The 19886-nt window shown below is 42.8% G+C and overlaps 1 protein-coding gene across 1 annotated transcript in view; it reads right to left on the bottom strand.

Moving 5' to 3' along the window:
- FAM3B (FAM3 metabolism regulating signaling molecule B) overlaps positions 1-19886 on the bottom strand; it is a 66077-nt gene that overhangs the window by 474 nt on the left and 45717 nt on the right. The window contains exons 4-7 of the mRNA XM_019962909.2: positions 5797-5855; positions 4231-4281; positions 3070-3157; positions 1183-1315 (exon numbers count right to left, since the gene is read on the bottom strand). Coding sequence (XP_019818468.2) covers positions 1183-1315; positions 3070-3157; positions 4231-4281; positions 5797-5855 — 331 coding nt within the window. The remainder of the gene's footprint in view (positions 1-1182; positions 1316-3069; positions 3158-4230; positions 4282-5796; positions 5856-19886) is intronic.

Genomic DNA, 19886 nt, shown 5'->3' with positions numbered 1-19886 from the left:
GTTCCTTGGACTGCAAGGAGATCCAACCAGTCCATCCTAAAGGAAATCAAGCCTGAACATTCATTGGAAGGACTGAGGCTGAAGCTGAAACTCCAATACTTTGGCCACTTGATGCGACGAATGACTAATTGGAAAAGACATTGGTGCTGGGAAAGATTAAAGACAGGAGAAGGGGATGACAGAGGATCCCCTTCTGAGACGGTTGGATGGCATCACTGACTCAGTGGACATGAGTTTGAGCAGGCTCCGGGAGTTGGTGATGGACAGTGAAGCCTGGCGTGTTGCAGTCCATGGGCTTGCACAGAGTCAGACCAACCGAGCTACTGAACTGATAACTGACTTATGTTTCAGGTACACTGCAAGGTGATTCAGTTATACATGTACACATATATTATTTTTCAGATTATTTTCTGTTATAGATTATTACAAAATATTGACTATAGTTCCCTGTACTATATAGTAAACCTGTGTTGCTTGTTGCATATCTATAAAATTCATCTATTTAAAGTGGTTTTTACTGGTTTTAATGGTAAAGTGGTTACTCAGTGGTTTTCAGTATATTCAGAGACATGCAACCATCATTACACTCAATTTTAAAACATATTCTGGGAATTCCCTGGCAGTCTAGTGGTAAGGAATTGGTGCTTTCACTGCTAGAGCCTGGATTCAAACCCTGGTCAGGGAACTAAGACCCTGCAAGCCACATCCTGGCAAAACACAAACGAAAACATTTTCACCCCTGAAATAAGAAAGCACATACCCACTTACCATGCCTCATAGCCCAGTGAGCTCCTAATCTACTTTCTCTCTCTGGGTTTTGACTGTTATGGAACTTTCATACGCGTGGAATCATACGGTATACGGCCTTTTGGTTTTGGTTTTCCTCACTCAGTGTGTTTTCAAGGTTCACTCATGTCACAGCATATATCAATACTTCATTTCTTTATGTGCCTGAATAATGTTCCAGTGGGCACTTATATCTATTTTATTTATACATTTTTAAGTCCATTCATCCAATCTTTGGGTTGTTTCTGCTTTTTTGCTGTTAGGAGTAATAGCACATTCCTGCGCAAGATTTTGTGCGAATATGTGTTTTTGTTCTCTTGGCTGTGCATCTGTGAATGGAATTGCTAGGACATACGGTAACTGTCTGAGAAGAAGGGATGTTTAACAACCACTCACCTTTTCTCTCTGAATTCCTGCAGGAAGTTCAAAGCCTTTTGCTGCCACAAACACCCAGCTTGACCTGAATCGCATGTTCCTGATCTCTGTACTTCCCAGGGCTTCTATGGCCTTCTTGGCATCTTCCTTCAGCCTGGAGGGATGCAAAGGGGGGAAGCCTATGAATGTCTCACCTGCAGACTTGGGTGTGTACCCTAGAACACAGTCTGGTCCTAGGACAGGTTTCTAAAGCAGCATCTGCTATCCTGGGGCACAGGGCAGGAGAGAGACGTGAATACTGGCTGAGTGTGTCACATCTTTGTGTGCATGTGTGCTCAGTCGTGTCCGACTCTTTGCAACCCCATGGGCTGTAGCCTGCCGGGCTCCTCTGTCCATGGGGTTTCCCAGGCAAGAAGACTTGAGTGGGTTGCCATCTCTTTCTGCATGGGATATTCCTGACCCAGGGATCGAACCTGTGTCTCCTGCATTGGCAGGCAGGTTTGTTACTGCTTGAGCCATCCGGGAAGCCTCTAGTTACCCATAAAGCCACATCCAGGACTCTTTGGAAAAGACCCTAATGCTGGAAAAGATGGAGGGCAGGAGGAGAAGGGGGCAACAGAGGATGAGATGGTTAGATGATGAATAAAAAACTCAAAACTCAATGGACATGAGTTTGAGAAAACTGGGAGACAGTGGACAGGGAAGATCACAAAGAGTCAGATGTGACTGAATGACTGAACAGCAACAACAAAGGACCGTTTTAGATTCAATCTGGGCACAGAGTTTTAATTCTCAATTCTGAAAAGCCCTGGGCTATGGTCCAATTATCCTCACCCCCAAACAACATAATTTCCGGTCCTTGCTGCTGCCTGTTTACTGACCACAGAATAAAACAGACAGAAAATGCTGAAAGATGAAAGCAAATGTCAAAACTGTATCTTTCATATTCACAAAAGTCAGTATCAAAAAAGAAAAAAAAAAAAAAAAAAACATCTTGAAAGTGAAAGTCACTCAGTTTCGTTAAGACTCTTTGTGACCCCATGGACTATACAGTCCATGAAATTCTCCAGGCCAGAATACTGAAGTGGGTAGCCATTCCCTTCTCCAGGGGATCTTCAACCCAGGGATTGAACCCAGGTCTCCTGCATTGCAGGCGGATTCTTTACCAGCTGAGCCACCAGGGAAGCCCTAAACAATCTTACTTTGTAGAAAGCTGCCATTTAGAGCTCACAAAGGAAAGAGGGCAGAAAGGAAAAGAAAAAAATAAGCTCAGATTTTCCTAAGTGGGCTAAATCCAAGTTTTTCAAAGCATATGCCAAATAATTTCCGCCTGGGAAGATACTCTATTAAAGAAGAAGATCTGAATTCAAACACATCTGGGAAATGTCTTGTTCAGTAGTCCCATCTTGGGAAGTCACAATGCAAATCAGGACCTTGAGGTTCTCGGAAGTTATGCAGTGAAGATGCACATGTTTACTTAGACGAGCACATCTGGAGAAACACTGAGCCAGGTCACTTTCTCTCTCATAAAAGCACTGTATCTGAGTGCACGTGTGTGTGTGTGTGTGTGTGTGTGTGTGTGTGTGTGTGTGTAAATCCCACTCTGTGTTTAGCTCTCTGGCCAAGGGTTAGCTTTGCTATTTTATTTACTGTCAGTGATGAGTTTGTCTTGCTACCTGGAAATAGTTCTTATTTCTAGGATTCATGTGCTCCACCAGCTCATCATTTTTGTGGAAATGCAATCTGTTCATTGTGGCCTCCCACTCCTTCTCCTTGAAGGAGCCTCCTGTTCCTTGGAGCTCTGTTCTCTCCCAAAGGGTGTCCTGCGGGACCCTGACAGGGCTGGCACTCTGCCCTCAGCTGGCATCTCTGACTCTGGCCCCTTCGGTGATACAACTGTACACTTACCTGCTGCTGCCATCATCGTGGGTTACCATGAAGAGCAAGGACTTCGAGGGAGCGCTCTGAATAAACTTTGTCATCAGTCCAGAGTTATCTGCCGGGTCAACGTACATCAGATTTAGGACCTTCTCTGTCAGCTGAGGCTGTGACCCTAGAGGTTGCTCTGCTCTCAGCTCTGTGCTCTGTGTTCTGAACCTCTGATTCTAGAGCTGTCTCTCCCCCATGCACCTGATCCTCTAGTGCCCTCATGTAAATGACCTGGGTTCCACGGTGGGGCCACGTGAAGTGGGCAGCACGATCAGATCATAAAGACTCTTGTGGTTGACTCCCAAACCAACCAGCAATGACTTCACAGATCAGGTGGGCTTTTCTCTACAATCACTGAGAAAGCACCAGACCTGGTGTGACCATCTTAGAGCTGAGTGGCCCTAGGACACTGAGGAGCAATAGGAGGCATACACACCTGACCCAGACAGGTAAGTCTTTGCTAAGAGACCCCTCTGTTTCTTACAGGGAGAAAACAAAGGCTCAGCTCAAACCCCGTTATTTACCATTGGAGCTTGTTATTTATAGTTACAATCAAGTTTAATGACACAGTGAAAACACAGTATTCCCAAGGGCATTGGGATACTTCTTAATTGTTCCTCTCCATTACCTTTACAAAGAGTTGTTTCTGTTAATTCTCAGGGTTAAATAAAAATAACTGCAGTGGAGATTCAGAGCCCAGAATGGAGGGATCATTGGAGGAGGGTGGGCACATGGTCTCCAAAGTCATGCCGACCAACAAGCCCATCACAGGGAAGACAACGATATATATGATGACATTCAGGACTGGGCACTGAGCACGTTATTCTACCTGTCTGGTTTAAAACAAAAAGAGATGTTTTCTCTTTTCCTTTATCTGATGAAGGAGCAGAAGCAAAGTTCCAGGACAAGTGTGAGCAGAGAAGAGACACTCTCTAGATCATGCCTTCCAACTGAAACAAACTCACTTAGAGACCACAAGGATTGTGTCAGACCATTCTAGAGCACTCACGTGCACTTCTGGCAGCTTTCTTGGTAGACAGAATAAGAACGTTTGACATTTTTGATTGCGGGTTTTTAATCTCAATTCATTTTAATTTGATATAATTCATTTTAAATTTAAGAGGAAAAGAGTTTTCTTACCACCTTCGTACATATCGAAATACTGTGTTGCTATCACTTTCCCAGTCACATCTGGAAATGAAATAAACAGCTTTTGAAAGATGGTTCATGGAGACTCAGGGTGCACGTGTGGTACTGCGGTTCTGAAAATGGGCGTCCCTGGTGGCTCAGGGGTAAGGAACCTGCCTGCCAATGAAGGTGACGCAGGTTCAATGCCTGGGTCTGGAAGATCCCACAGGGGAGAAAATGGCAACCTGCTCCAGGATTTTTACCTGGAGAATCCCATGGACAGAGGAGCCTGGAGGGCTATAGTCCATGAGGTCAAAAAGAGTTGGACACAAGTGAGAGACTGAACAATAATACCAAAGTTCTGAAAATGGTGTGTTCCTTCTCCCTGTCTTCTAGGAAGCATGATGTCTGGTCCCACCTGAAGGAAAGGCGTGCCTTCCCTGGAGGGGCCCCCAAGGATGTGGGTCAGGAAGGTAGGGCTCCTCATCTGCCCAGAGCTTCCCTCCCACCTGCTTCCAGTTAGATTCTCATCTATGCTCTTGCGCAGGGCACCTGCCTCTTCCTGAGAACACTGGGGCCGCCCTCAGCCCTTTCTGCTCCCTCTGTATATCTTCCTGCCTGATTATCAGAGCAGGCACACATTCCTCAGGATCCTACAGCCTGCGATCACAGGAGTCTGTGCTCACTTCACTCACAGGGACAGACACCACTGGAAGCCCCTTCCCTAAACCTGCTACCGTCCTTACTGTCAGGGGTCCCAGTGGCAAAAGGGACAGGTGTTCTTTTCCAGGCCTAAGAGGAGGTCAGGCTGTGCTTCTCTGAGGTCCTTTCATCAGACAAGGTAGGAACTGGTATCACCCTCTGCTAGGCAGCAGAGCAAACATGAGGCCCACCCCCAGGGCGTCTGTGTGCTCAGGTCTGCTGATCCTGTTTTAGCTCTGACTTCTGCAGGTCCTTCTTTGTTTTCTTAAAGTCGTTTTAGATTCCACAGATATGCACGAATACAGGATATGTGTTTTTCTCTTTCTGACTGACTTCACCCTATGAAAAACTCTAGGTCCACATGTCTGTACAAATGACCCTATTTTGTTCCTTTCAGTGGCTGTACCACATCTTCTTTATCCATTCATCTGTTGTTGAAAATTTAGGACATATATACAATACCATATGTAAAATAAATAGCTGGTGGGACCCTGCTATAAAGCGCAGGAAGCTCAGCTTGGTGCTGTGTGGTCCAGAAGGGTGGGATGGAGGGAGCAAAGCCCAAGAGGGAGAGGATACGTATACACACATAGCTGATTCACTATATCGTACAGCAGAAACTAACACAACACTGCAAAGCAATTATACACCAATAAAACTTAGTAAATTTATATCCGATTTCATTTTTTGGGGGGAAGAATCACAAATTTATAGAGTGAGGCATTGTAAAAATAGTTAAATATATACTCTTAAGTGCATTAAAATATAAACCTAGACTAGACTGTGTGCAAAAATCATAAAGAAACCCAAGGTACCACGGAATACCCAATCACAAAGCTTTTAGATGTGTTTTAAAGAAAACATTTAATAACTTACAGTTGACAATGGCAATGTTTATTCCTCTTGCAACATTTCCAGTCTTTTCTCCTATGAGCCTGAAATGTAAATAAGCATCAATCACAGAACTTTCTCACTGAGCAGTGAGCAGCCCTCCCGGCTCTATAAGATCTTCTCTTGGTAGAATTACTATTTATCCTTTGTCACTTATCATTTCCTTGTAGATATACACTGGCTTTGGCCCAGCTCCCTTGACAGTCATCCCTACACTTGCTGTATGCATATCCATCCCCACACACAGGTCTGTAGATGGAATCCCTCAGGGAATCTGGGAATTGCATATAGTGTCATAATCTACACAAACAGCCAGGGAGAGAAACACCAGTGTTTGCTTAGCACAGCATTTCTGCAAACACTCTCTCACTAAAGCTTTAACCTCCTCATAGGAGGGCATTCATTTTCCAACCATATAAATATGGAGAACAACCACCAATAGAATGCATTAGAAGCCAGAAAGTCTGTAGACAAACAGACACACACACACATACTTTACCTGGTTACTTGCATAGTCTAATGAAAGTTTACTAGACCATGAACAAGGAGATGAGAAATAGGAAGAGAAAGGAAATGGCAAAGTAAAGAGATATTGAAGATGTATACTTGCTGGGCTTCGACAATGGGTGGGATGTGAGACACACAGAGAAGGGGGTGGCAAACATGACTGACACATTCAGCCTGGCTGGCTGGAAAAAATGAGGTACAAGAGGTGAATGAAAAGAGCTGGGTCTGATCCAACTCTGGTGTCAGCTTCTATTCATCCTGTTCTGTTCACTGCTCTGACAGAGCTTTTGCTGATGCCTGGGAAGCTTGGCCTGTTGCAGTCCATGGGGTCATAATGAGTCGAACATGACTGAACGACTGAACAACAAAGAATCCTTTTATCCAACCACAAAAAGTAACCCTGTTTATCTCCTTAAATAAATTCCATTCACTATCTCACTTAATTTTTACTTTTAAATTGGAGAATATGAAATGCCCAGGTTCAAGCGGATTATGCCTTAAAACCAAGGAGAAAACTGACTATCCTGGAAATGGGAAACATTACTGAAGACCTCTGGAATTGTGTGTGTGTGTCCATCTGTATGTGTGCACGCATCCTCTGTCAAGTTTTAGAATCAATGATACGATAGCTTCATAAAAAGAATTTGAAAGCTGTCCTCCTCTTTCCATGCTTTAGAACAGTAAATACGGCCCTGGAATATTCTGTTCTTGCCATGCTTATCTAAAGTCCCCATGGATCTTCCAAACTAAGTCCTTTTGCAGAGAGTAGCTTTTAGGGGGCAATTTTAGAGAATATCCTATAACAATCTGAAGAAAGAAAAAATGGGTATTATAAATCTATTCTCTTATAGGGAAAATTTTTTAAATGGAACTTAAAAAAAAAAAAAGATCTGCTGAAGTATGCTAGATTACCTAGTAAGTAGTAAAGCATTCTTAGCCAAGATTTTTGAGAAGGCTAAATTTCAAGGTGGTGACCAGCATTTAAAGTCACTTTAATACTAGGACCATTTGCTGATTTCAGAGAAAGTACAAAAGATGAGTAGCATTTCTGACAACCATCTGAGGCAAGGAGGACAAAGGTTGGAAGCTAGGGCCAACCAAAGGGAGGGCCCTGATAAACCCTCCACTTTTGTTTGGGTTGGGGTCAAAAAGAATTGAATCCTAGAAGTGAAAATGAATCAGAAAAAAAAAAAAAAAAAGAACTTGCATGGCTGTGATGCTGTTTTAAGTCCAATGGGTGGCTCAGAAAAATAAATCTCAATCCTTAACATATATTCAGATCATTCTGTTTTGCTAAAGATTCTGCATCCCTATCAGAAGCAAAAAAAAAAAAATCCTCAGTAGAAGATAATACCATCTAATGCCTCAGTAAAAAACAAAACAAACAACAAAACCCAAAGCAAAGCAATTTATCAAATGCACTCTCTGGCATACTGCATGTAAGGAGAGAAGCCAACATAAAGAAGAACCAACACAACCAAAAAAAAAACTGATGATAAGGATAGACTCATGGACCCCAAATAGTAGAATTATCAAACAGACTTTCAAACAACCATACTTAATATGTTCAAGAAGATGACAGATAAGACTGAAGATTTCAGAACTGGAAACTACAAAAGAAAGATAGATTAGAAAAATAAAGTTCGGATAATAGAATATTTAAAATTAATAATTTAACGGCAGATTATCCCACGTCCGAGGTCAGGGGCAGTGGCCAAGAGTGCCAGACTGCGATGGCGCAGGAACAGCCGAGAGGAGCTACCCCACATCCGAGGTCGGGGGGGCGGCCGAGAGGAGATACCCAGCGTCCGAGGTCAGGGGCGGCAACAAGAGGAGTTACCCCGTGTCAGAGGTCAGGGCGGCGGCCGAGAGGAGATACCCCACGCCCCTAAGCCTGAGGCCAGGGGCGGCGGGTAAGAGTAGCTACCCCATGCCCCCACACCCAAGGCCAGGGGCGGCAGCCGGGAGGAGCAACCCCAAGCCCGAGGCCAGGGGCGGTGGCCGGGGAGACCAACCCCACGCCGTGGCTGCTTGGGCACAGGAGGGCCTAGAGGAGCTATCCTACATTGAAGGTCAGGAAGGGTGGCGGTGAGGAGATACCCCTCGTCCAAGGTAAGGAGCATTGGCTGCGCTTTGCTTTAGTAGCCGTGCAGAGATACCCCACGTCCAAGGTAAGAGAAACCCAAGTAAGATGGTAGGTGTTGCAAGAGGGCATCAGAGGGCAGACACACTGAAACCATACTCACAGAAAACTAGTTAATCTAATCACACTAGGATCATAGCCTTGTCTAACTCAATGAAACTAAGCCATGCCCGTGGGACAACCCAAGGTAGGCGGGTCATGGTGGAGAGATCTGACAGAATGTGGTCCACTGGAGAAGGGAATGGCAAACCACTTCAGTATTCTTGCCTTGAGAACCCCATGAACAGTATGAAAAGGCAAAATGATAGGATACTGAAAGAGAAACTCCCCAGGTCAGTAGGTTCCCAATATGCTACTGGAGATCAGTGGAGAAATAACTCCAGAAAGAATGAAGGGATGGAGCCAAAGCAAAAAGAGTACCCAGCTGTGGATGTGACTGGTGATAGAGGCAAGGTCCGATGCTGTAAAGAACAATATTGCATAGGAACCTGGAATGTCAGGTCCATGAATCAAGGCAAATTAGAAGTGGTCAAACAAGAGATGGCAAGAGTGAATGTCAACATTCTAGGAATCAGCGAACTGAAATCGACTGGAATGGGCAAATTTAACTCAGATGACCATTGTATCTACTCCTGTGGGCAGGAATCTCTCAGAAGAAATGGAGTAGCCATCATAGTCAACAAAAGAGTCCAAAATGCAGTACTTGGATGCAATCTCAAAAACGACAGAATGATCTGTTTGTTTCCAAGGCAAACTATTCAATATCACAGTAATCCAAGTCTATGCCCCAACCAGTAATGCTGAAGAAGCTGAAGTTGAATGGTTCTATGAAGACCTACAAGACCTTTTAGAACTAACACCCAAAAAAGATGTCCTTTTCATTATAGGGGACTGGAATGCAAAAGTAGGAAGTCAGGAAACACCTGAAGTAACAGGCAAATTTGGCCTTGGAATACGGAATGAAGCAGGGCAAAGACTAATAGAGTTTTGGCAAGAAAATGCACTAGTCATAACAAGCACCCTCTTCCAACAACACAAGAGAAGACTCTATACATGGACATCACAAGATGGTCAACATCGAAATCAGATTGATTATATTCTTTGCAGCCAAAGATGGAGAAACTCTATACAGTCAGCAAAAACAAGACCAGGAGCTGACTGTGGCTCAGACCATGAACTCCTTATTGCCAAATTCAGACTTAAATGGAAGAAAGTAGGGAAAACCACTAGACCATTCAGGTATGACCTAAATCAAATCCCTTATGATTATACAGTGGAAGTGAGAAATAGATTTAAGGGCCTAGATATGATAGATAGAGTGCCTGATGAGCTATGGAATGAGGTTCGTGACATTGTACAGGAGACAGGGATCAAGACGATCCCCATGGAAAAGAAATGCAAAAAAGCAAAATGGCTGTCTGGGGAGGCCTTACAAATAGCTGTGAAAAGAAGAGAAGTGAAAAGCAAAGGAGAAAAGGAAAGATATATCCATTTGAATTCAGAGTTCCAAAGAATAGCAAGAAGAGATAAGAAAGCCTTCTTCAGTGATCAATGCAAAGAAATAGAGGAAAACAACAGAATGGGGAAGACTAGAGATCTCCAAGAAAATCAGAGATACCAAAGGAACATTTCATGCAAAGATGGGCTCGATAAAGGACAGAAATGGTATGGACCTAACAGAAGCAGAAGATATTAAGAGGAGGTGGCAAGAATACACAGAAGAACTGTACAAAAAAGATATTCACGACCCAGATAATCACGATGGTGTGATCACTCACCTAGAGCCAGACATCCTGGAATGTGAAGTCAAATGGGCCTTAGAAAGCATCACTACAAACAAAGCTAGTGGAGGTGACGGAATTCCAGTTGAGCTATTCCAAATCCTGAAAGATGATGCTGTGAAAGTGCTGCACTCAATATGCCAGCAAATTTGGAAAACTCAGCAGTGGCCACAGGACTGGAAATGGTCAGTTTTCATTCCAATCCCAAAGAAAGGCAATGCCAAAGAATGCTCAAACTATCACACAATTGCACTCATCTCACACGGTAGTAAAGTAATGCTTAAAATTCTCCAAGCCAGGCTTCAGTAATATGTGAACCATGAACTTCCTGATGTTCAAGCTGGTTTTAGAAAAGGCAGAGGAACCAGAGATCAAATTGCCAACATCCAGTGGATCATCGAAAAAGCAAGAGAGTTCCAGAAAAACCTCTATTTCTGCTTTATTGACTATGCCAAAGCCTTTGACTGTGTGCATCACAATAAACTGTGGAAAATTCTGAAAGGGATGGGAATACCAGACCACCTGATCTGCCTCTTGAGAAATCTGTATGCAGGTCAGGAAGCAACAGTTAGAACTGGACATGGAACAACAGACTGGTTCCAAATAGGAAAAGGAGTTTGTCAAGGCTGTATATTGTCACCCTGTTTATTTAACTTATATGCAGAGTACATCATGAGAAGCGCTGGACTGGAAGAAACCCAAGCTGGAATCAAGATTGCCAGGAGAAATATCAATAACCTCAGATATGCAGATGACACCACCCTTATGGCAGAAAGTGAAGAGGAACTCAAAAGCCTCTTGATGAAAGTGAAAGTGGAGAGTGAAAAAGTTGGCTTAAAGCTCAACATTCAGAAAACGAAGATCATGGCATCCGGTCCCATCACTTCATGGGAAATAGATGGGGAAACAGTGGAAACAGTGTCAGACTTTATTTTTCTGGGTTCCAAAATCACTGCAGATGGTGACTGCAGCCATGAAGTTAAAAGACGTTTACTCCTTGGAAGGAAAGTTCTGACCAACCTAGATAGCATATTCAAAAGCAGAGACATTACTTTGCCAACAAAGGTTCGTCTAGTCAAGGCTATGGTTTTTCCTGTGGTCATGTATGGATGTGAGAGTTGGACTGTGAAGAAGGCTGAGCGCCAAAGAATTGATGCTTTTGAACTGTGGTGTTGGAGAAGACTCTTGAGAGTCCCTTGGACTGCAAGAAGATCCAACCAGTCCATTCTGAAGGAGATCAGCCCTGGGATTTCTTTGGAAGGAATGATGCTAAAGCTGAAACTCCAGTACTTTGGCCACGTCATGCGAAGAGTTGACTCATTGGAAAAGACTCTGATGCTGGGAGGGATTGGGGGCAAGAGGAGAAGGGGATGACAGAGGATGAGATGGCTGGATGGCATCACTGACTCGATGGACATGAGTCTGAGTGAACTCCGGGAGTTGGTGATTGTCAGGGAGGCCTGGCATGCTGGGATTCATGGGGTCGCAAAGAGTCAGACATGACTGAGCGACTGATCTGATCTGATATTCAGTAGAAAAGAGAATTAGGGAACTGAAAACAGCCCTGTCCACAATGAAGGGCAGAGATACAAAGATGGGAAACAATAAATGGAGTCTATCCTTGGAAGGAAAGTTATGACCAACCTAGATAGCATATTCAAAAGCAGAGACATTACTTTGCCAACAAAGATCCGTCTAGTCAAGGCTATGGTTTTTCCTGTGGTCATGTATGGATGTGAGAGTTGGACTGTGAAGAAGTCTGAGTGCCACAGAATTGATGCTTTTGAACTGTGGTGTTGGAGAAGACTCTTGAGAGTCCCTTGGACTGCAAGGAGATCCAACCGTCCATTCTGAAGGAGATCAGCCCTGGGATTTCTTTGGAGGGAAGGATGCTAAAGCTGAAACTCCAGTACTTTGGCCACTTCATGCGAAGAGTTGACTCATTGGAAAAGACTCTGATGCTGGGGAGGGATTGGGGGCAGTAGGAGAAGGGGACACCAGAGGATGAGATGGCTGGATGGCATCACTGACTTGATGGACGTGAGTCTGAGTGAACTCCGGGAGTTGGTGATGGACAGGGAGGCCTGGCGTGCTGTGATTCATGGCGTTGCAAAGAGTTGGACGCGACTGAGCGACTGAACTGAACTGAACTGAACTGATTTTACAGAGAACATAGCAATCAAGTCTGGCATACGTTTCATCAAGAGTACTAGAAGTATGGGAGACAGTGAATGGGGCAGAAGATTCAATGATGACGAATTTGTTAAATGTGATGATGGACTTCAATAGGCACATATTTAAGAAGCCAAATAAATTCCAAACAAGATAAAGCAACAAAAACAATAGACAAAGAAGGTGCAAGTACTGAAAACCACAGACAAGGAAAAAAGTCTTTAAGGTGATGAGGGAGGGGAAAAAAAGAGTTACTTTTACAGTATCAGCTTTTAGATTGTTGGTTGACCTCTCAAGAGAAACAATAGAAGCCAGAAGACAATGGAATGGTATCTTGAATGAGTTGAAAGAAAAATAATAGCCAACTCACCACAGAAAAAAAATCTTTTAGAAATGAAGATGAAATAAAGATATTTGAAAAAGACAGTCAAATAAAGAGATTTGAAACTTAGAAAATTCTCCACCAGCAAACCATTCAGTAGCTTTTGCTCCATGTCTTTTGCTGTAACAAATTTTATCTGTAGTATTAACTCTTTTTTAGTCTTATGAGTCCTAGTCATTGAAACTAAGGGTGTTTATGCCCCTCCCCCAATACTCAACCAAAATATATGCACATATGCAGCAAAAGTATGAATAGAACTATTTATAGCACCAGGATTAATCACAACTCCAGAGTATAAATGACCCAAATGTCATTCAACAGGAGAATGAATAAATAAATTGTACTATATTTATGCAATTCAATATTATACAGCAATGCAAATCAACTGCTTTTATATACTAGCAACAAAAAATTGGAAATTAAAAATTTAAATTATTTTGTAGGTTTTAATTTAAAAAAAATGCACAATAGCATAAAAGTGTGAGATGTTTAGAGATTAAAAATGGCAAAAGGTCTGTAAGATGCATACACTGAATACTACAAACCATTACTGAGACAAATTAGATTTAAATAAATGGAGCTGAGTAAAAGACTCAATATTACCAAGATGTCAATTTCCCCCAAATTATGTAGAGATCCAACACAATCTCAATTAAAAAAAAAAAATCGAGTTGGCTTTTTGTATAGACATTTATAAGTTTATTCAAAAACTCATATGGAAATAGAGTTTCCATAGAGGATTCAGTAGAGAAAGACAGTGTGATGAACACATGGTTGTAGAAAATTAGCCACATTTTTAAATGATTACGATTCACATTTCACATCATTTGCAAAAAAAAAATTCAAAATGGATATATCATCTCATATAAAGTGAAAACCTAAAACTATCAAAATTCCAGAAATTTAAAAGAAACTTTGGAACACTTTGGAGAAAAAATCTGTGACCTTGGGTTAGACAGAATGTTTTTAGATATGCCATGAAACACATGTTCTGTAGAAGGACAAAAACTGGTAAATTAGATTTCATTAGAGTTAAGATTCTCTGGGCTTTGATAAACACAGCTAGGAGAAGAACACAAGACACAAAATGGGAAAATCTGTATGCAAATCTTATATTTAATAAAGAGCCTGAATACAAAATATATAAAGAAACCTCGAAATTGATAAGAAAACAACCCAATTAAAAATGAGCTGATTTGAATAGGTATTTCACAAAACAAAATACACTTACAACAAATAAACACATGAAAAGAGGCTCAACATTATTAGTAACTAGAGAAATGCAAATTTAAACCACAGTCTGCACACCTATTAGAATGTCCAAATTAGAAAGACTGACCATACCAAGCACTGGTGAATATAGTGTCTAAACTGTAACTCTTATACATAGATAGGGAATTAAAATGGTATGCTCACTTTGCTTTAAATATTTCACTCCAATTTCTTCTTGCATGGTTTCTTCTTGCTTGCATGATTTCTGAAGGAAAGTCTGATGTAATTCTTATCCTGTTCTTTTACAGGTAAGGTGTTTTTTGTTTTGTGGCTATTCCCACCTCCCCCGGCTAGTTTCAAGATTTTCTTTTTTGTCTTCAATCTTCTCTAGTTTGAATACAGTTTACTTAGGTGTACATTTTGGGGTATTTATCCTACTTGGAATTCTATGAGCTTCCTGAATCTGTGGTTTGGAGTCTGTGTCTAATTTTGAAAAGTTCTCAGCAGTATTACTTCAAATATTTCTGTTGCTTTCTCTTTTCCTTTTTCTGGTATTCTTATTACATTTATTATACTTTTTGAAGGTGTCCCACAGTTGTTGGATGTTCTCTTCTTTTTTGTTTTTCCAAGTTTTTCTCTTTTTTTCTTCTCCTTTTCTCAGTTTGGGAGGTATTACGGACATATTCTTAAGCTCACTGATTCTTTCCTTGGATGTGTCTAGTCCACTAATGAGCCCATCAAAGGTGTTCTTCATTTCTGCCTTTTCCTTTTGATTCTTCCTTGGGATTTCCATGTCTCTGCTTACATTACTCATTTTGTTCTTGCATTCTGCCCACTTTTTCCATTACAGCTCTTAGTATATTAACCATAGTTGTTTTAATATTCCTTTTGTGTTAATTCCAAAATCTCTGCTCTATTTGGATAAGCTACTGATGCTTTTTATGTCTTTTAAATTGTTGTTGTTGTTTTTTTTTACTTTTAATAAGCATTGTTATTTTTTGCTGAAAGCCAGACATAGATAACTCAGTGTTTAACATGAACTTTATGTTCATCTGGCAAAGAGTTGGGTTGTGTCAGAGGCTAACATTTCTCCCTGCCTTCTTGAGTATCCCTATAGGCTTTTTAGACCCTGATGCTGGGAAAGATTGAATGCAGGAAGAGAAGGGGGTGATAGAGGATGAGATGGTTAGATAGTATCACTGACTCAATGGACATTAATTTGAGCAAGCTCCAAGAGATTGTGAAAGACGGGAAAGCCTGGTGTGTTGCAGTCCATGGGGTCACAAAGAGCCAGACTTGACTTAGGGACTGAACAACAACAGACTCTTTAACACTGGGTTTGAGACTTTCGGTTCTTCTCAGCTTTAATCCTTTGTTATTTTACAGGAGCCCTATTATGTGGTACAGAGATGTTGGATGAGGACGTGTTCTCTAGTCATGTGACTAGGTCTCAGTCTCTCAGTGAGCCTGTGCCCCTGGGTTGTGGCCTTCACAAGTGACCTTATTTTTTCTTTCACTCCTTAGGTGAGACAGAAAGGCCAGAGGGGCCTGGAGTTGGGTATTTTCCTCCCCAACACAGGTCAGCCTTTGTTAAAATCTACATTGGTTAGACTCTGGTAAAACCACTTCCCTTGAAGGCAGGCTATTGTTAAGGAGAACAGAACACTGTGAACTTATTTCAAAAGGGCTATTTTTCTACTGGCTTCCCTGGAAGTTCAGCTGGTAAGGAATACACCTACAATGCAGGAGACCTCAGTTAGGTTCCTGGGTTGGGGAAGATCTCCTGGAGAAGGGATTCCCTCCAGTATTCTTGGACTTCCCTGGTAGCCCAGTTGGTAAAGAAGTGAAAGTGGCTCAGTCATGTCCGACTCTTTGTGATCCCGTGAACTACACAATCCATGGAATTCTCCAGGCCAGAATACTGGAGTGGGTAGCCTTTCGCCTTCTCCCGGGGATCTTCCCAACCCAGGGATGGAATCCACATCTTTTGCATAGCAGGTGGATTCTTTACCAGCTGAGCCACAAGGGAAGCCCAAGAATACTGGAGTGGGTAGCCTATCCCTTCTCCAGCAGACCTTCTGGACCCAGGAATTGAACCAGAGTCTCCTGTATTGCAGGCGGATTCTTTACCAACTGAGCTATCAGGGAAGCCCTAGTTGGTAAAGAATCGGTCTGCAATGTGGTAGACCTGAGTTTGATTCCTGGGATGGGGAAGATCCCCTGGAGTGGGAAATGGGAACCCATTTCAGTATTCTTGCCTGGGAAATCCCCATGGACAGAGGAGCCTGGCAGGCTACAGTCCATGGGGTTGCAGAGTCAGACACTACTGAGCGACTTAGCAAAGCACAGCACCACACAGCACTTTTCCACTGCCACTGCCAGAACCTCAAGGGGATTTTTTTTTTCTTTTGATTTTCACTCTGAAAGCCTGGTAGGATTCTTGGAGGAAAAACTCAGGAAGGCTTAGGAGCTCCTCCAAGGCTTGGCTTCCAGGAGTTAATTTCTCAAGCTTGTCCAAGCTCAATCTCCAGCAGTTAGTCATTTCACCTTTAAGGGTTCCTACCTAATGCAGGCTCCAGCTGAGCTCTCTGCTCCAGGTAAGCTGTGATTCTATGAATCTGCCTGTCTCTCCAGTTTTCAGGGTACTGGTTTGCCCTGTGATCTCAATTATTTTGTATGTACATGTTTTTAATATACAGCATAATTTGGGAATTTTGTGCTGTGATTCGTCTAAGAGTCACCTTGGCAGTTTATAGGCCACTTATTAACATGTGAGATATATTTGTTTTTTTTTGTGTGTGAGTGTGATGCTTTTATACTTGTGTTGTTTTCGTTGCTTTTCAAATATTTAAACTTTTGCTTTCACTATATGGGGTGTATTTGCTTTGTTAAAGGTCCTACATTAACTACAGCATGGACATGCTTAGTCATTCAGTCATGTCCAATTCTTTGTGACCCCATGGACTCCTCTGTCCATGGGACTTCCCAGGCAAGAATGCTGGAGTGGGTTGCCATTTCCTACTCTAGAGGATCTTCCTGACCCAGGGATTGAACCCATGTCTCTCGTGGCTCCTGCACTGGCAGGAGGATTCTTTACCACTGGGCTACCTGGGAAGCCAAAACTAAATCATGTTGTGCTGCGCTTAGTCACTCAGTCATGCCTGACTCTTTGTGACCCCGTAGACTGTAGCCCACAAGGCTCCTCTGTCCATAGGAATTCTCCAGGCAAGAATACTGGAGAGGCTTGTCATTCCATCCTCCAGGGGATCTTCCCAAACCAGGGATCAGAACCAGCTCTCCTGCATTGCAGGTGGATTCTTTACCATCTGAGCCACCAAAGAACTCATGGATAAGCATGTTTAAAAAAGGTGTCTAAAAAATAAAAAGCAAAGTATGGAGAACAGTTTTACAACACAAAAGGGCTAACTACCTTAATACATAAAGAAATCAATTTTAGAAGCCCAATGATACTAATAAAATGGGCAAGAGATATGAACAGTTCACAGGACATATCATCCTCCTTCAGTCTCTGCAAAGAGTTGGTTCCAGGATTTGCCATGGATACCCAAATCCAAGTGCTGAAGTTGCATAGCTGATCTTTGTATCTGCCAGATCCACATCAGTGGATTCAACCGAGCACAGATCATAGACATAGAGGGGGAGAGCTGACATACAGCTAGGTGTTTTTAGCATGAAAAGACCCTGGATTCACTTGGGTTCACACACAGCAAGAATGATGAGAGTAAAACACTATCTGAGATGAACATTCTTCTCTTGGAATGGAAAAAAATAAAAATATGGGTCAACATGCTTTGTTGGACACACTATGAGGAAGCCATCATTCTCATTGTGTTCATATGAGTCCTCTGAGAAGCAGATAATGAAACAGAGCTAAATGCCAAGAATTTTTGTTGTGAAAATAGAGAAGATAACAGGGATGGTGGGCAGACCCCAACTCAAGCCTGACTCTAAGGGGAGGAAAAGCTGGGGTGGACATGTCCCAGGCTGCTAGGCAGTCTCAGGAGGTTACAGCAAGGTCACTGGACATCTGAGACCTCAATCTGGCCTTCAGCTGAGCTTGTGTTTCCCAGGAATGGAGCTTCCTGCTTCTAGGTTCTGACAAGGGTTATTATCTTTTTGGCCAAAATGTATTCAAGCTCTCCAAGCTCTTTTTCAAATTTTAAAAATCATTTTATTTATTTATTTATTTATTTAATTTTTGGCTGTGCCGGGTCTTGGTTGCTGTGCAGACTTTTCTCTAGTTGTGGCGAGTGGGAGCTACTCTCTAGTTTCAGTGTGTGGGCTTTTCATTGCAGTGGCTTCTCTTGCTCTGGAGCATGGGTTCTAGGAAGCTCCGGCTTCAGTTGTTGTGGCTCCCAGGCTCTACAGCACAGGATCAATTTGGACTTAGTTGCTCCGCAGCATGTGGGATCCTCCCAGATCAGGGATTTGAACCTGTGTCTCCTACAATTCTGAAGTTCATGGGCTCGCAAAGAGTTGGACACGACTGAGTGACTGAACAACTCCTGCATTGCCAGGTGGGTTCTTTACCACTACTGAGCCACCAAGGAAGCCCTGCCCTGAAATCTTTTTAAACTAGGTGTGACTTTGGATAAACTTCAGTGTTTATCTTCACATCCTCCAATTTAAGTAGGAATTCTGCTAAGTCAGTTTAAAGGTGTGGTTAAATGTCTCCCCTTTGATATCTGATCATCACCCATATAAAATCAGTTTCCTTATCCTCCTAGCCTCTAGGTGATGTCTGATCACCATGGCCCACCTTTAGCAAGAATCTTGTTAGCCTGTTTAGCCAGAATGCCCTAATCCCCGGTGCTTCCTCTTGGTAGGCTTCCATCCATGGTCTCCACACTGTTTCTTGGCTCTCACTTCTTGCCCACGATGTATCTGGAGTTGAATCCTATTTCTCACCTTCACTGCAGGACCTCACAGCAGTTGTCCCCACATCTACTGCCATCACTCCCTTGAATAAAGTCTGACTGCCATTTTCACAAAGTGTCATGAACATTTTTTTTTTTTTTTTTCTGTAACAGTCCTCAGTCACTGGCTGGAAGCAGACAGGGGAAGCCTGGTCTCCAGCAAACCTGCTAGGGATTTCAAAATGCAGCAGCTGGAACTCTTCCTCAATGAACTTCCTGCCACTAGAAATCTGAGAAGTGCAATCTCACAGTCACCTTACTCAAATGTTGCTGGAGGGACAGTTGCTTAATTCCAGGCAATGACTTAAGATTCAAAGTGGATGCTATTTATACAGTGCTGTGCTGTGCTTAGTCATGTCCGACTCTGCGATCCTACAGATTGTAGCCCACAAGGCTCCTCTGTCCATGGGATTCTCCAAGCAAGAATACTGGAGTGGGTTGCCATGCCCTCCTCCAGGGGCTCTTCCCAACCTAGGGATTGAACCCAGATCTCCTGCATTGGAGGCAGATTCTTTACCGTCTGGGCCACCAGGGAAGCCCATGAATACTAGAATGGGTAGCCTATCCCTTCTCCAGGGGATCGTCCCGACTTCGGAATCAAACAGGGGTCTCCTGCATTGCAGGTGGATTCTTTACCAGCTGAGCTACCAGGGAAGCCCATTTATATAGTAACACTGTAGTAAGTATGTGGTAATCAATAAGTCTGTACTCAGCCAAACTATCAGTTGATTGTGAGTGGGAATGAATACACTTTAAACATAAAGAATCTTTAAAAAAAATTACCTCCCCTTGTACCCTTTTCTCAAGATGTTACTGGAAGGTGTGCTCCAGCAAAACAAAGGTGAAAACTAAGAAAGCAGAAGGTACTGTATCCAGGAAACAGGGGCTCCAACTGGAGAGAAGGAGACAGAGGTCATCCAGAGTGGTGTTAGAGAGGGGTC

Source organism: Bos indicus, chromosome 1 (genome assembly GCF_029378745.1).
Source record: "Bos indicus isolate NIAB-ARS_2022 breed Sahiwal x Tharparkar chromosome 1, NIAB-ARS_B.indTharparkar_mat_pri_1.0, whole genome shotgun sequence".
Lineage (NCBI taxonomy): Eukaryota > Metazoa > Chordata > Mammalia > Artiodactyla > Bovidae > Bos > Bos indicus.
Note: the sequence above shows the minus strand (reverse complement) of the source record. Positions and strands in the feature narration are given on the sequence as shown.